This window comes from Protomyctophum parallelum, assembly GCF_964188405.1.
Source record: "Protomyctophum parallelum genome assembly, chromosome: 17".
NCBI lineage: Eukaryota > Metazoa > Chordata > Actinopteri > Myctophiformes > Myctophidae > Protomyctophum > Protomyctophum parallelum.
The window spans coordinates 16,621,037-16,633,536 of record NC_139719.1 but is presented as its reverse complement, the minus strand read 5'-3'; the positions used below and the strand labels follow the sequence as shown (position 1 = coordinate 16,633,536).

Genomic DNA, 12,500 nt, shown 5'->3' with positions numbered 1-12,500 from the left:
CCACCTACCTACGAACCTAACCTACCTACCTACCTACGAACCTAACTACCTACCTAGCTAGTTACCTATACCAACCTACCTACCTACCTATAGTACCTGCCTACCTACCTACCTACCTACCCACCTACCCTACCTACGTACGTAACCAAATCTGCATGATTTCGCTCACGTCTACCCTCTCTCTGACCTCAGCGTCCCGTCTCTCTCTCTCTCTCTCTCTCTCTCTCTCTCTCTCTGTCTCTTTCTCTCTCTCGGTCTACATTCATTCTCTCCGGTCCAGAAAATGCCTAAAATACCATATAATCTTTAAAGTAATGAATCTGACAGTACTTAAAGACTGACATGAACAAAGCCCCCGACCGACAAGCCAAAACCTCTGCGCACTGAAAGTGGTTTTATAAAACGAGGGGAAAAAAAAAAGAGAGATCTGATAGCACAGCCATTTATATCATGGGCCAGATAAGTGCTTGGCTTTTCCTCGCTTTTCTGAAAAGGTCACAGCCCCTTTTCGCTCTAATGCGAGCGAGGGCCTTCCTCACCTTGGGCGAGGTGGAGAGAAAAGCTCAGCTGAGCAACAATTAAGTCCGTATCGTGGCTGTCGTCGAGATGGAAACCTCGTGTATCGATATTTCAACTTTTTCAATTTTTTAAAAATGTATTCCCTTCCTACTTCTTCACCATACAAGCGTGTCCCACAAAAGCAGATCTACAAGCTATTTTCAGTCATTTTAAATGTAAAAATATATATACAGTATATATCAATAAAAAAGGAAAGGTTTTGGACATACAAGGTTTCCACCTGGCAGCGTGGAAGTTCTTCATATAGCCCTCTGCTCTTAAACCATTAAGATCGATTGTAATGGGAAGTGCATTACAGTTCTGGAGCCAGAAGGGAGAAGAGTTTGGGACGTGTGGAGCGTTTTTAGTGAAGGTTCTTCCAGTTCACAGCGTGCCGTAGTGCAACATGATTTAAACTTGAAAGATTTGAAATGGTGAAATGGGACATTCTGCGTGCGTGTAGGTTTTGGTTTTAAGTCTAGTTTGATGCCAATGTCTTTGTGCTTTAATCAGGTCAAACATGGAATCCAGGCCTTTCACTTGTAACAGTATGTTTCTATGGTGTTCCTGCTGCTTTTACTGGATAAGTAAAACATAATCAGAAGTACTTCTTCCACCACTACTGCTTTAACCCATTTAGACCCGATGTCGAAATAAAAAAAGTTTCTGAAATACCTACTGTGTGTTTCTATATCAGTGGTGTGCAATATTTCATGTCAACGACCCCAAGAATTATATGTAATGGGCCGCCGGCCCCCATCAGAAAATATGTTGTTCCAGGAACCCCCCCAGAACCCCCCCAGGAACCCCCCCAGAAGCAAAGAGTTGACTTTAAAACGTTCGCTCTGAAAGATTTGCGCTACATTTATATGATGATTTAAAAAAAAAAAAGATCTACAAGCTTGTAGTGCGGCACTCGGTGCCGCGCAATGAGCTTGTAGATCTTCTATTTTTCAATAGCTAAAAGTATAGCATAATGGATAATGCTTAAAACACCAAAAGGGGTTCCCCACCCAGAACGAGTTAAAACACAACCCCACGTCGCTCACCAGCGGCTGACTTCAGCTAAACCCTGATGTGTGTGTGTGTGTGTGTGTGTGTGTGTGTGTGTGTGTATGTGTGTGTGACTCCACCACCTAACTCCACTTGGAGGGATTAGCAAGCCGTTAGCGCGCGTAGAAAAACAAACACAGCGTTCAGCGAGGTCCTCATGAGAGATCAGGGATGAGATCCATTCATCAAAAAGATGAGATCCATTAATCAAAAAACAAGACCTTTGTGTTGGTTTTATCTCCCTCCGCGGGGCATCCGCTAAACGCCTCGGTTGTATAAATTCGTAATTGCCGGCAACGCCGCCTTGCACTTTGTGTCGTGTGCGTGCATTTTGAAACAGAGAGAGAGAAGCCTTTTAACCTGTTTAGGCGTGACGTTGAAGTCTTCTGAAAGAATATATAGTCAAAGATTTGTGCCGCATCTTCACGACTTTTCAAAAATAGCAGACCTACAAGCTCATGTATGAGCTTGTAGATCTGACTTGGAGATCTGACTATAAATAATGGCGATGGCAAAATAGGGACACCAGGTTGAAAGTGGTTAGAAAACGGAAGGAGAATACACTTACAATAGGCAATATTGAAACTGATATCAAAATAATATAATGGTTTTAGCCAATATTTTATTTATGTTCATCTATGTTTCAAAGTGAAGCTGAAAAAGCATTTTGTGATGATGACGGCTGCAGATTCAATCAGTGTTTTCTGGGGAAGATTTCAGAAGTAAAACGTAGTAAAAAATTACTACATTAAAGTTGTTTTTTTGAGTAGTAATAATATGTGCATCAGTAGGCCTAATAAATCACATAAAAAAAGTAATGCACTACTTTGGGCATGGACGTTTACAGGCACATGCAGACTATGTTGCTGTTCAGTCTCAGGTAGGCTTAGTAGTCTACTTGCCAGCCCAAAATGTTTTCTAAATCATGACAGTTTTCTGGAATACCTATGTTTCTATATCAGTTGTGCTCAATATTTCATGTCAAGGACCCCAATAATTATATTTAATAGGCCACCGACCCCCATCTGAAAATATGTAGCTCCAGGGACCCCCCCAGAAGCAAAGATATGAGTTAAAAACTTTGTCTCTGAAAGAATATATATTCAAAGATTTGCGCCACATTTTCACGATTTTTAAATAGCTAAAGTGTTTTAAGCATAGTAATGCTTAAAAAACCAAAAGGGGTTCCCGCCCCCAATGGGTTAACAACCTATAGAGGGCAAATTAGGGGGTTTTCTTGACGCTGAATCCATTCCAAGCATTCGTTTTGCAAAAGAAAAAGTTAGCATCCGGCAGTTTCTACATGCTGGGGACCCATATACCGTACTCAATATTTCATACTCAACATTTCATACTCAGCATGTCTAACATGTCCTCAACATGCCTGCAGGGTTCAATACATTCTGGCAAAGTGGACGACAGTGTAAAAAAAGGAAGCAACAACACCACTCACCAGGGTCTTGGCCCCGTACTGTTTCTCCACCTTCTCGCGGAGCTGCTTGAAGCACGCCTCCAAGCGGTCGTGGAAGGGCCTCAGAGCCTCCGTCACCTTCTCCCCGTGGATGCGAACCCCGTCGGCCAGGTACGGGATCTGTGGGTGGAGCAGTAGAGAAGGGGACTCATTAGACAGGCCTTTGGTTTCTCCAGCAGGTTTTTAAGACTGACATTTTTTGCACAAAGTCACAACTTGCTGTCATATTATACGCTGCCTGTATGTTCTCAAGAACGGAGGGCTCAGAGAGGGAAGAAAAAAGTTTGGGAATCATTGTTATGGAGTGTGTGTGTGTGTGTGTGTGTGTGTGTGTGCGTGTGTGTGTGTGTGTGTGTGTGTGTGTGTGTGTGTGTGTGTGTGTGTGTGTGTCATGTTACCGTGGTAACTATACCCCCGAGGCTGTTTTTAGTGCACTTATCTTAAGCTCGACATCCTTTGTCGTGTGAACAGATCAAAGATCAAACATCGACAAGCTCTCAAGGAGAAGCAGTCGGAGGGAGAGAAAGCGTGAGGGAGGAGAGCGAAGGGAGCTAAAACTGGTATAAAAAAGAAAGAAAATAAAACAGCAACACAGGGTTCAACCCCTCCCCCGGTTACTTCTAGTTGTGCTACAGAACAGTTTGGTAATAATAAGTCTTCATTGGAGGAAGAAGTATTCAAGACTTTTTATTTTATTTTATACTTATGGCAAAGTAGTGATACTACAATGAATTGCATTTTTATAGCGCTTTTCCAAGTGCTCAAAGCGCTTTACAATGGTTCATTCATTCATACATTATGAGGTGAAGCGGCGAACAGTCGACGCCAGCGTCCTCACGAAATATTGGCCTCTGAGATGTAGGCTAGTGGAGTCAGTAAAATACTGCAATAAAATACTGCAATACTCCAGTTAAATAAAATACCTCAAAATTGTACTTATTGGTACTTGTACTTTACACCACTGCTCACTGCAAAAAGCCCTGCATGCAGCAAACACCAGTGTTGTGGTAATACAGTAACTTGGTGCTTAATTGCATACAGAGGCAGCTCTGCAAGGCAACGGCGGAGAGAGAGAGAGAGCACGCTGGGAAATATACGGCGAGTTAAACAACACAGTACCTCTGTAACCTAGAATAGTCTCCAGGGTTCTGTGTGTGTGTGTGTGTGTGTGTGTGTGTGTGTTTATTTTTATTTATTTTTAAACAGTGGGGGAAAAAGGTGTTGCACTAAGAATGAGTCCTTTGCCTTGGTTCTAATGTTCCATCATGCCTTGTTAGATCTCATCAGAATGCTTTGGGCTATCAGGCCCTCACCAGAGTCAGAGTGTATCAAACAATGTCCAGCCCTCTGGTCATTGTTTTATTTCTTTATGGCCGGTGGGGATGCGTTTCATGATCCCTTCCTTCTGGTCAGACTGAATTAATAACCCATTTAGGACTGACACCGGATTCTACAAAATGTCTTCTAAATCATGACAGTTTTCTGTAAAACCTATGTTTCCATATCAGTGGTTCTCAAAGTATTTCATGTCAAGGACCCCCAAAATGATATGTAATTCGCCGCCGACCCCCATCTGAAAATATGTTAACCCATTTTGGTGTTAGCATTATGTTATGCTTTAAATCGAAGAACGACTGACATAGAAACAGCTTTTTCAGAAAACTGTCAGGATGTAGAAGACATTTTTAGAATCTGATCTCAGGTCAGAATGGGATTCGATTTGTGTTGCGCTCGGTTGCGCTGCTGGGCGGACGGCCACTTCGATTTGTTGTTTTTGTTTTTTACTTTTGAGTAAATTAGTTAATAAATGTATTAAGTAGCCGTGTTTTTGAATGGCTAGGTGGTCATTGTTGATAATTAAATCACAGACAGTGTGATTAGCCACCGATGCGGAGCGGAGGTGGCATAATCACCCTGCGCCCATCTTTCTTTCCCAGGGTCCTGTCCTGTCCTGTCCTGTCCTGTCCTGTCCTGTCCTGTCCTGTCCTGTCCTGTCCTGTCCTGTCCTGTCCTGTCCTCTCCTCTCCTCTCCTCTCCTCTCCTCTCCTCTCCTCTCCTCTCCTCCACAGTGATGCCAGCAGACCGACCACTAGTTAGACCTGATGCAACCGGCTGCAACCGTCTCAAGACAAGACCCCCACGTATTATTTGACAAAAGAATTAAACACAAGAGGTGAGTTTAAGCCACGGGAATGTCTAAATGTACGGTGTGGAATCGTCTGCAATAGAACAACAGTGTCAGACTGTAAAGACAACCAGGAGAAAAAACCCCAACTACAGCACACCAGTCACATCATGGTTCATTTAACTCCATACAGTGACAACTACAGCACACCAGTCACATCATGGTTCATTTAACTCCATACAGTGACAACTACAGCACACCAGTCACATCATGGTTCATTTAACTCCATACAGTGACAACTACAGCACACCAGTCACATCATGGTTCATTTAACTCCATACAGTGACAACTACAGCACACCAGTCACATCATGGTTCATTTAACTCCATACAGTGACAACTACAGCACACCAGTCACATCATGGTTCATTTAACTCCATACAGTGACAACTACAGCACACCAGTCACATCATGGTTCATTTAACTCCATACAGTGACAACTACAGCACACCAGTCACATCATGGTTCATTTAACTCCATACAGTGACAACTACAGCACACCAGTCACATCATGGTTCATTTAACTCCATACAGTGACAACTACAGCACACCAGTCACTTCATGGTTCATTTAACTCCATACAAGCGCTCATAGACTCAAGTGCATTCCTTAAATCTCTGCTTCAGGGCTCTGTCACTATATTCACCAATAGAACTGCGGAGAAGTTAAACTACTGTAAGTCTGATGATTTAATCACAGCGAGAGAGTGAGAGAGAGAGAGAGAGAGAGAGAGAGAGAGAGGGGACAGAAAGAGAGAGAGACAGACAGACAGACAGACAGACAGACAGACAGACAGACAGACAGACAGACAGACAGAGGAGAGAGTATCAGTGAGTGAAAGTGGTGGCAAGATGCACATCTTCCAGGATACCCACATCTTTTTATAAAGACGAGGATGATATAACGCTGTGGTGGCATGGCAACAGAACTGTGTGCAAGGTGACTGACTGACTGACTGACTGACTGACTGAGGGGACACCTGCACACACGTTGTGGCATTAACACGTATGATGCTGCCACTGAGTTTGTCAGAATAAAGGCGCTAGAGTGCCAAGCAGATGAGGCAGATTTTACTCTGAAAAGCCCCGCCTTCCATTTCTCCCCAAAACCGGGAGGTATGATGTTCCATTACTACCTCGCGCTGTCAAGTGTCATCTCTCTTTAGAAGTGTTAATATTCATAACGAGATGCTTTTGGTTAAGTCAGAAATCAGGACAGAACATCTGCGTTCTGATCAAAACCATGGACAGTAGATGGATTCAGAGATAATAGCAAGATTTGTCGGCCTTTTTTGGAGGCGGTTCTGGACAACCGTGGGTCCGACTGACTCGACACCGGGCACTGCACCCCCTGTGGGGGTGTGGAACGCGCGTGTAGAATTTGAAGTCGGGAGTGGGGAGAACGGTTCTCGAGTTACGTGGATTACAACAGTACACACACACACACAGAGACTTCTGTCTGTGTCCATAATGGAGCTGCCCTGTTCTGACATCATTCTGACATCTGACATCCATATTTGGGCATGCCTGACAAAGAACGCCATAGATGGGCATAAAAGGGACACAGAGATAATATCTGGGTGGGGCATGCATTTCCAACTTGCATCGTTCCAAGTAGGCCAGTGCCCAACGGGCACCGCTGTAGAGGCTCCAACGGGCACCGCTCTAGTACTACATACTGTACATACAAATGGCATGTACAACACTCTGGATTGTCGTTCCCGTGCGGTTTATTCCCCAGCAGTGAAAAGTTGGGGTTGTTTTTTGTTTTGTTTTTTGTTTTTTTTAAGATATTTTTTGCGGCTTACGCCTTTTATTGGTTTTTTGAAGGGACAGACAGTAGGCTGACAGGAAACTGGAGAGAGATGGGGGGATGACATGCAGTAAAGGCCGTGTCGGGCTCGGGAGTCGAACCCGCGGCACACTGCGACTGGATCACCAGTCGGGGGCCCAGACGGTTACGCCACCGCCTGGGCAAAAAAGTTGGGGTTGTTAAGTGGAATGCGTGGGTCGAGGAGGGTGAGAGAAGAGATTTCCCCCTCTTCTCCTTCTCCTCGGGCCAACGTTAATTTCATCTAATTAGACACAAGAGAGCTGTGCTGTAATGAGGCAGACGAGACGCCGCTGCCATCGCCTGACAACACAACATAACTAAATAATTTACTGTGATATCCGTCTTCCACGTGTGGTGCAGCGTCATGTTGATTTGGACAGATCCTTTGAGGGCGAACTTCTATTTGGCAACCGACTCACACCTCTCGGCTATGGGAGCTTTCCTACCAGCGCTTGGACATAAAACACTGGCATAATTCTTTAAATCATTTAGAGAAAGAGGTTGAGCTTCAGTACTTGTACACGTCCAAAAGATGGGAAAGGTCGCAGAGCTCACACTGCAGGTCAAAGAGGATAACATGCTGACATTTCCACTTCCACTGGCACACACACACACACACACACACACACACACACACACACACACACACACACACGCACGCACACGTGCACACGCACACACACGCATATGCACACACAAACATCCAACGGTTGCGCGTTGCGGAACAGATCCGTCAGCAGAGAAGTGGAAACGTTTCGTCCTCTTTGACCTGAAGTTTACTCCACTACATCTCAGAACCAAATACAGTACGTTCCAATATTCACTCAACGTGTACCTCCACTACTGCACCGCAACAGGAACTTTGAACCACAAAGGGCAGGAATGGACCCTTTATCCTTTTCTTTATTCTTTTTTACAGCAGAGCATCTTGACATACATTGATCTAATAATACATACAATTAGATAAATTATTGAATTTCCTGTTCTCAAAATGTCTTTGTTTGATTCGCTCATATGTATCTACTTGTCCTTGCTTTTGACTCGTTTTATATATTTGACTGTTGTTTTATATAATCGACTGTATTCTTTTGGATGCCATGTCCATGTTTAACAGATAGTAGAACGGCCTGGGATGGAGTGAGAGATAAGAGGCCATGTGTATCTTCCATGGATGTTACTGTTATAATTGTTGTGCGATCTGTTTCTTGTCATTGTTTCTGCGTTGTGCCCGAGGACCCCATCGAGAATGCTGTGCTGCATCTCAAGAGGTTTATCCTGCAATCAAATTGGAAAATAATAAATAATAAAATTAAGCCTTAACTTAACGTAATTAACGTAATTAAGCCACAATCACCACCATTCGGTGGTCGGTATTTGGTGCAGCTGGTCACCAAATATATAATGTGTTTGGCACATTAGTAAGTAACTCTGAGGACCCCCTATGGGTCATGGACCCCGTGGTGAAGACCTCTGCTATACAAATAAACTGGCCTTCGCCCAGGCCGGGTTTACACAATACAGCGCAGACACACACAAACCGCATAATGTGCCAGAGATATTGTCATAGCTCATTACCTGATTTCTCTACCTAATTATCAGATGAGTTCATTGGGTGTTGGGGTGTGAAGACGTGCGTTTCGTTTCTGTTGATTGGACTGGGAGTCTTTTTGCCTTCATTTGTCTCCTTCTGACACATTTGGGATGAGAGGTAAACAAGCCCTGGTGTGTTTCTGGCAGGAGGAGAGACAGCTTCTGATATGCCGTTCTCACATCAGAACATCTCTGCTTTACTCATCACTTTAAAGATGTGCGTGTGCGCGCGCATGTGCGTGCGTGCGTGTGTGCATGCGCGCACATGTGTGTGTGTGTACTTGTGTTACTATACTTATGAGGGCCAAATGCAGTGGTGGAAGAAGTACTCGGATGCTTTACATACTAGGTAAAAGTATCAATACTGCAATGTAGCAATGCTCTGTTGCAAGTAAAAGTCCGGAATTAAAAATGTACTTGAGTAAAAGAAAAGTAGTAGGCTATTGGTATCAAAATGTGCTTGTAGTACATGTATAAAAATCTTTTGAAAATAGTCACATTGTGATATTAGGTTTAGGTTTAAGGGTTGCTGTTGGAGTTCCGACCAACCAGATTTACCGAAAAAAAGACTATTTTCGGCTTAGGAATAGAATAAAAAAAAAGTCCTCACTAGTGCGTGTGCGTGCGTGTCTGTGTGTGTGTGTGTGTGCGTGCGTGTCTGTGTGTGCGCATGTGTGGTGTGTGTGTGTGTGTGTGTGTGTGTGTATGCGCGTGTGTGTGGCGTGGGGGTCGGAGCCAGATGACAGTTTTAATCATTCCCTTTGTGCCGGAGGAAGGCTCTGTTAAGTTTTTTCTTTTTTTAAAACACTCACTCAACAGAATGAGAAAGAAGACATTCCTCCTCAGAAACACCGTCACACTTCTGCCAAGAAAGGAACCCTTTCAAGTCTTTTTCACTTGGAAGCCCAGACAGACATAATGTTGTAAAGTTTGACGGAGATCCTTGAGCAAATTACAAAGAGAATATAGCCTCCTAATTACTACCAATGGCTTGGGGTCATTCAGATCCGTTTGGTGTTTTAAACATGTTATAAATTAGCTATTGAAAAATAGCAGATCTACTTGTAGGTCTGCTATTTTTTTTAAAGTCGAAGAACGACTGACATAGAAACATCGCTTTTTCAGAAAACTGTCAGGATGTAGAAGACATTTTTAGAATCTGATCTCAGTCCAAAATGGGTTAAGAAAGGCAGTGTGACATTTCATTCACCACCCCTCCTCTCTGATGCAGAACGGAAGTCTTTCTTAACAAAATGAAACCTATCCTGCGGGCGTACCATTCTGCCAACATAGGTGAATATTCAACGGAAAATAGCTAGTTATGTTTCCGTAAAGATATTTGGAATATAGGGAGAAAACGAGGGTGTACATACGGTACAACAGTGGAAAGGCCCGCTCAACTCAACGAGTTTAAGGTCAAACCGGGTGCAGATACTTAACAACTCCAACAACAAAGGAAACCTTCCGCAATTTTCAAAAGATTTGTATACATTTGTGATTTGAAATGGGACATGCTGCACAATGAGTACTTTTGGCACTTTTAAGTACATTTTGAAGGCAAAACATTTGTACTTTTACTCAAGCACATTTTTTTAATTTGACTTGTTTTTACGTATTTCTATATTGCAGTATTGATACTTTTACTTAAGTAAAACATTTGAGTGCTTTTCCCACCACTGCCAGAATCACGACTAAAGGCTCATACATAGTCTGGATTTTCGGTGGTGAGGTGACCACCGAACTACAACATGACGTCACGAGCCGCGGTGAAGAGCAAACCACCGCCACCGCTCCAGCCCTTCTCTCTGTTTTTACTCACCACCGCTCAACGTTATTTCAGCTCCGGTGGTCAGCTCACCACCGGAGCGGTGGTCACCTCACCACCGGAGCGGTGGTCACCTCACCACCGAAAATCCAGACTATGAATAGGCCTTAACTTAGCGTTCCGTTTCTGATGCACAGCAGGCAGCGGCACCACATATCTGGAACAAACAAAAAACTGCAAGTCTGCTGCAACTCTGTTCTTTTAAATCAAAGCTGAATACTTTTGGGTTTGCCGTTGAGTTTTGTGATCCTTTGTTGTGCTGCACTGTGCCTTTATTATCTTCTTTTTATCTGTTTTACTTTGTTATTCTCTTAACTCTGTAATGACTATTTTATACTGTTTTCAAAAAAACTTTTTTTATTAAATAACTGGAGAGATATGGAAAGACCCTGCATGGTTAATGAACCCACACATTATACTACAGCAATGATTGCTATCGGAATCTAAAGCCCCTTTAACCCTTATTTAATACTAAAATAAATACAACATTAATATTCTTTCATAAGAGTTATCTGCATTAAGAAAGCAGCCTTCTAAGTATCGCATTTGTATCTGTCTCAAACATCCCTTAATTAGAGACGGCGCTCGAAATCTGATACCCGGAAAAAAGAACGCAATAAGAAGCTTATGGAGCACCCGGTATCAATAAGCTTTGGGCTTATCGAGCATACACACACACAACAAACTGTGCTTCAGTGGTTCTGTGGGAATGTTGTGGTGCTATAGGGCAGTGGTTTTCAACCTTTATCAATGTCTAGTTATTCAGCATTTGAACCACAGTTAACAGTTTCTCCAATATTATATTCCAAAAGTAAAAAAGGTCAATTGCCGTCCATCTGTTAGAAAAGTACTGTATTTGAAGGCCCTAGTAAAATGTATTGCAAATGATATTTTCACATGGGCCTGTTGTAGTGCCACCAGGAGGCTTTGTTTTGTGCACATGTCTTACTCCTACGGCATATTACTACTACAGATTCTGATCTGTAGGAGTATGATCTCTATAGTCATGTGACGGATGTGTCCGATATCATATTCCACCCTGATTGGCGAATTTGCTGGCCCACAATAACCTAACCAATCATATCATCATATGGTATCATATTATTATGATACCATATGACCAAACACCAAATAAAATACCAACCTAACAAAAACAGCTACATTTGTTCGTTCTGAGTGCAACATTTCATAGGAAATGGCTGTGTGCGCCACGGTACAATGTAAAAAAGACAAGGCCGCGAGGAAATGAGACGGATACGTTTCTGCAACGCGACGGTGACGCTCCAGGAGGCTAAAAACAAGCACTTGGCAGGGAGAGAAGATTATTCATAATCAGAAGAGTTCACAACAGAGTGCCAAGATGACCTATTTATTTTTTAAACAGCCGAAAACAAAAAGCTACTCCCTCGGTCCCTCCAAACCAGAATTAAATTAATTTCTCCTTTCTGTGGGGACTGAAACTGAAGGATCTCCTGTGTGTATCCGAACCCTGTTTGTGTGTTCATAACCATAGAAACCGAACATAAGGCATGAAAAACACGTCCTCCAGTGTAATACTGATGATTATCCTGGAGTGCAGAGTGGGCAGTGGGCACACATTGTGTAATTTGTGCTCGCATTGTTGGGATGGTTAGTTGGAAACAACATTACAAGTGGTTGTAATTGTAGTTATTATTCAGCGCACGCGTCTCAAGTCCCGGCGGCCCTTTTGCCACACAGGCCCAGGAACTGCTCCGCAAAACACCAGCCGACCAGTGTCGAACGTTTTGGTGCAGCCAGCCATGCAGAAATGGGGTCTCACAGACAGTGCCCACTGCGAATGTGGGGATCCATTACAGACTGTGGAACACATGCTGACCAGCTGCCCCATATATATACCGGCCACCGAATGGTGACCGTGGGTTAATTGACCTAGACAATGATGACACACTGGACTGGCTTGCTGCAACGGAGTTGAAGGTCTAAGAAGGACATACGACAGAAGAA

At 43.3% G+C, this 12,500-nt stretch overlaps 1 protein-coding gene across 1 annotated transcript in view; it reads right to left on the bottom strand.

The window, feature by feature from the left end:
- The window catches only part of dock1 (dedicator of cytokinesis 1), a 459,680-nt gene that overhangs the window by 21,139 nt on the left and 426,041 nt on the right, over window positions 1-12,500 (bottom strand). The window contains exon 47 of the mRNA XM_083788125.1: window positions 3,065-3,202. Within this exon, the coding sequence (XP_083644251.1) occupies window positions 3,065-3,202 (138 nt within the window). The remainder of the gene's footprint in view (window positions 1-3,064; window positions 3,203-12,500) is intronic.